The sequence below is a fragment of the Octopus bimaculoides genome, chromosome 22 (genome assembly GCF_001194135.2).
Source record: "Octopus bimaculoides isolate UCB-OBI-ISO-001 chromosome 22, ASM119413v2, whole genome shotgun sequence".
Lineage (NCBI taxonomy): Eukaryota > Metazoa > Mollusca > Cephalopoda > Octopoda > Octopodidae > Octopus > Octopus bimaculoides.
Window position 1 is genome coordinate 14867209 of NC_069002.1, and position 5133 is coordinate 14872341.

The window sequence follows — 5133 nt, forward strand, 5'->3', positions numbered from 1 at the left end:
TCACGTCATTTAGTACGTCACCCCTTGCCATAAACCCACAAGAAAACTTACCGTCTTCCTCTATTGCCACATTTTTACTTCTAATTCCTCTAACATTGTCACTCTACTTTAGTTCTATTAACAGTTTCGGTCAACTTTTGTTTTATTTTCTTGTTTTTAGTAAAATTTCATTCCATTCAGATCAATTTTTCCCCTGTCTTTCTCTCTCTTTTTTTCTTCTCTCTGCAATATTCCTTATATTTCCTTTTCTCTTTCTTCTGCTCTCACGCTTCTTTCTCTTTCACTTCAACTCTAACACTATCACCTTTTTGTTTTTACTCTTTCTTATTTTCTCTCGTCTTTTTCTTCCTCCTCCATTATTCTCAGTGTTTTTCTTTATTTCTCTTCCTACTCCTCTCTTGCAACTTATACTCTCTCTCTCTCTCTCTCTCTCTCTCTCTTTCTCTAAGTTCCTCACCATGCTACTGGATAAGCTATCAGCCACTAATGTACACCTGAACCCTTACTTCCCGAAGTGAGCCAAAAATCTCTATTTCTGTTTCTTTATTATTTTCTTCGCTTCTGTCGTCATTCTTCCTCCTTATCTTTCTTACGACTGTTGTTGTTTTAACTCAACGCCATTCTTAGATCAGAATGGAAGACTGTGACTTTCCATCCATCTCTGGGATGTTTTATAGCAATATAAATTAATCCAGTATTTAACTGACCTTATGTTTTATCGCCCCCGAAAGGATGAAAGGTAAAGTTGATCGAAATGTGATTTGATGACAGAATACTAATGAAGCTAAAATATTTTTCTCCGATTCAGCCGATCTGTACAGATTTTTTATGTACTTTTGATGTAAACATAACATATATGGCTATATTATCGAAGGTATCCTTTTAAAGAATAGTAAGGTGTGATTTGAGGAAGATTTCGCTGTTATTTCTAACAAGCCGAGCTTCCTCAAACTGCTTATCACCACGTCAGCAAGCTTATAATCAAACAAGGGTACTACTAAAGCAGCGCGGCACCGAACGCGCAGTCGCGCGTCCGCGCTAGCTAGTCGTGAGTGGTCGATCCTAACCCTAACCCTAACCCTAAACACGTATTCATTTGCACACGCGGGTTAGGGATAGGATCGACCACTCAAGACTAGCTAGCGTGGACGCGCGACTGCGCGTTCGGGTCCGCGCTGCTTTAGTAGTACCCAAACAAGTTCCAGCCATGATCATCACGTCATTTATTCAATCTAGATGGTCGCGACTGGAACCATCTTGTCTGATTTTTTTCTCTTTACGTACAGATTGCCCTTCATATTCTCTTCATCTGCTATGAGACAAGAGATTACAACAATTTCGACACTGACAATATCGTTCCTCCTGTGAGAACGGGACTCTTGGCTCCTCTTATCTATAGTGTAGCATGTTTTTTTCTTCTGTCATCCATGCAGCCACTCAAAGCCTATGAGAGGTGGGGTTCAGCCTTACTATAGATTGGGGCCCAGAGACCTAAAGAGGGGCCTGTGAATATCTGATGTCCCCATCCCACAAGAAAACTCAGGTTTTTTTTTTATTTTGAGGAGTCATTTCTCTCCACGTCTAGGGTCCAAAAGACATGTTCTTGTAAATTGTCTCCCAGGGATCTTACAACCACTGTACAAAACTATAACTATTCCAGCCATATAGCAACTATTCTGTATCCCCAGATCCATCCTGATCCAGCGGACCTTGACTGGATCAGGATTGACAGAGCAACAACCTGGCATCTTCTGCACATTTTCCATCTGCTAAACTCCAACTCCATCCACAAGGTATTGATCCACCTAAGCTGGACGTAACAGACACTTCCCCAAGACACCTCAGAGTGTAATCAAACCCCCGAATCATTTTGTGTGTATGCATGCATGTATGTATGTACATATCTGCATACATACGTATGTATATATGCATGTACAGGTCGTTGTCAACTTATGATCTATCCGACTTTTGACCAATCAACTTTACGACGATTGGCGTGTCAGCTTCTGGCATCAATAATCAATAGTCCATTTGAAATCTAATGGGTTTAATTTCTTAGAAATTAACCCGTCTATGGTTGATGTCAGCTAACACGCTTCCCCTGGGTTTGGTTATCGATCGGCACTGTGTTGGATATCTATCCTGTCGTGGAGACATTGAGGCAACCTTGTATTTGTTTATAAGACAACTGCATGAGACTCCGAAATTTTTGACTAACACCAGTATAACAGTACAATACAGAATGCTGTGTGTGACTTTTACCTGAGAATGTACCTTAATGTAAAAATATGAAACAAAGCTATGTAGGTCTCTAGGCTGACTTATGACCAAATCGACTTACAACCAGTCGGCTGGAACCAATTGTGGTTGTAAGTCGATGATGACATGTATTTATACGCACACGCATATATGTAAAAATGAATAAGAGAAAATGGATCGAGCAACATGCTTTATTGCATAGTACTACAGTTGTTTCATCACTACTTTCTCAGATAATCAATGCTGAAATATTAACATATAAAATATAAAATGACACATCATCTCATTGTTATTATTCCAGCAATACTACTCCATTATGAATCTTCAGACATCAGCACATATTTCTATACATACTCTACAAATATTCATAGATCTATATTCAGTGATAGGAACAATCTCAGTATAGAATGCATTTGTTAGCCAATACCCGTAGACAAGCTTTGTAAAGCATACTACATTGCTTTACACTCAAATTGAATGGACATGCATGCACATACGCATGTATGTCATTATTTAGTTTGATTTCAAGATTTCCTGCCAATAGAGAAAGAGCCAGTTTCTAACCTAGATCCAAGGCTCCTTCATTGGAATTTTAACATCAACAACAGGGTATTTTTGTATGTATGTATGTTGTTGTTGGCACTCCGTCGCTTACGACATAGAGGGTTCCAGTTGATCCGATCAACGGAACAACCTGCTCGTGAAATTAATGTGCAAGTCGCTGAGCACTCCACAGACACGTGTACCCTTAACGTAGTTCTCGGGGATATTCAGCGTGACACAGTGTGACAAGGCTGACCCTTTGAATTACAGGTACAACAGAAACAGGAAGTAAGAGTGAGAGAAAGTTGTGGTGGAAGAGTACAGCAGGGTTCGCCACCATCCCCTGCCGGAGCCTCGTGGAGCTTTAGGTGTTTTCACTCAATAAACACTCACAACGCTCGGTCTGGGAATCGAAACCGCGATCCTATGACCGCGAGTTCACTGCCCTAACCACTGGGCCATTGTGCCTCCACATGTATGTATGTATAGGTGCAAATTTGTATATTTTGTTTTTTATGTATGTCTTCTCATGCATATACTTGTATGCATGCATGAGTGTATGTATTATGTACACATATATAGATATGTGTATCTGTGTGTGCATGTGTAATCCATTGGAGAAGAACTTTCTTGGTGCAATCCCATGGTCAGTTATAACCAAAGAGGATCTTTGCTCTTTACCTTTTATACAGATATAAAGAGAAAAAAAGAGAGAGAGAGTGTGTTTGGTGTTTGTTTTAGTGTTATTGCTGGTGCTTTACTGTTTTCTCTTTTTTATATCTATTCATCTTTAGGTAAAAGTTAGTGAAGGCATGTGGCTCAGTGGTTAGGATATTCAGCTTAAGATCACAGGGTCGTGAGTTCGATTCCTGCTGGCACTCTTCATTTCACATTGCTCCAGTACAATCAGCTGGCAAAAATCAGTTGTACCTGTAATTCAAAGGGGCCAGCTACATCACATTCTGTGTCACACTGAATCTCCCTGAGAAACTACATTAGCCCTTTCGTTACCAGCCCACCTGAAGCCGGCTCTGGCTCTGAGTACAAATGTCTTGTTTTCATAAGTTTTGAATTAAAATCTTCCACCAAACCTTAGTCACAATTTATGTTCCTAACACCAGCTGAATGATAACTAAGTTATTTTATTAAATTCTTTGTTATATTCAAAATTAAGTGGAAGAAACACACAGCTTCTCAAAATAAATACAGTAACGAAAGGGTTAAGGGTACGTGTGTCTGTGATGTGCTCAGTCCCTTGCACATAAATTTCATGATCAGATCAACTGGAATACTCATTATAACTGACAGAATGCCAGATAAAAATTCATGTTTCCATATCTATTATCTCTCTGTGTTAGGTCTTCTCCATACAAAACATGTGTCGATCAAAATATACCGACCTACTTAACATTTAATTATTTTTTTGTTTCCTTTTTGTTTTAACAGAGTTGCATTTAGATATAGAAATAATAATACTAATAATAATACTAATAATAATATTCATGATATTCTAGAAATGTTTTGACTTATGGCTTCATTCCATAAATCTTTGCAAAACATAATTTCTCTTAGAAACTTTCTCATTTCCCTTAACTATTTTTAAAAGATGTGTGTGTGTGTGTTTGAGATTTTCTGTAAAGTATAAGAATTTACCCGTTTATTTATAGCAAGAAAATGTCTTATTTTCCTTTCTCTCAATCACCTCCACCCCTTTAAAGCTATTTTATGTTTCTGTTTGTTTTTATTTAATTTATTTTGGCAAACAAGATCAAATTATTTCCAGGGTAAAACAAAATTACTTATTTATTTATCTATGTTGCCAGAATTTTTCTCCTGAGTAGAGAAAAAATATGTGAGTATCGTTTTATAACTAACATTTTTAACTTGGATGGTTTAATTCTGTGAATATATCTGTTTGTTTGTTTGTCTGTTTGGTGTTGTTCTGGAGTTTATACTTATACTTTATTCCTAAATGTTTGAAATGACATTCCTTCAGCTTTCAGAAACAACTCACTTTAGGTTTATTTCATATAAGAATTTGGTTCCCTATGTCAGTTTGTTGTAGAGCAACAGTTCACAGTCTTTTAAGCTTCCTGCACACACGAAATTTTAAAAATATTTGCTGCATATAGGCGCAGGAGTGGCTGTGTGGTAAGTAGCTTGCTTACCAACCATATGGTTCCGGGTTCAGTCCCACTGCGTGGCACTTTGGGCAAGTGTCCACTACTATATCCTCGGGCCGACCAAAGCCTTGTGATTGGATTTGGTAGACGGAAACTGAAAGAAGCCCGTTGTGTATATATATATATATATATATATATATATATATAT

General features: G+C 37.9%; 1 protein-coding gene across 1 annotated transcript in view; it reads left to right on the top strand.

Annotated features, from left to right (window-relative positions):
- Nucleotides 1-443: 443 nt before the first annotated feature.
- The window catches only part of LOC106881220 (cytosolic purine 5'-nucleotidase), a 60008-nt gene continuing 55318 nt past the window's right edge, over nucleotides 444-5133 (top strand). Inside the window, exons 1-2 of the mRNA XM_052975653.1 lie at nucleotides 444-514; nucleotides 4626-4654. Coding sequence (XP_052831613.1) covers nucleotides 459-514; nucleotides 4626-4654 — 85 coding nt within the window. The 5' untranslated portion in view covers nucleotides 444-458. The remainder of the gene's footprint in view (nucleotides 515-4625; nucleotides 4655-5133) is intronic.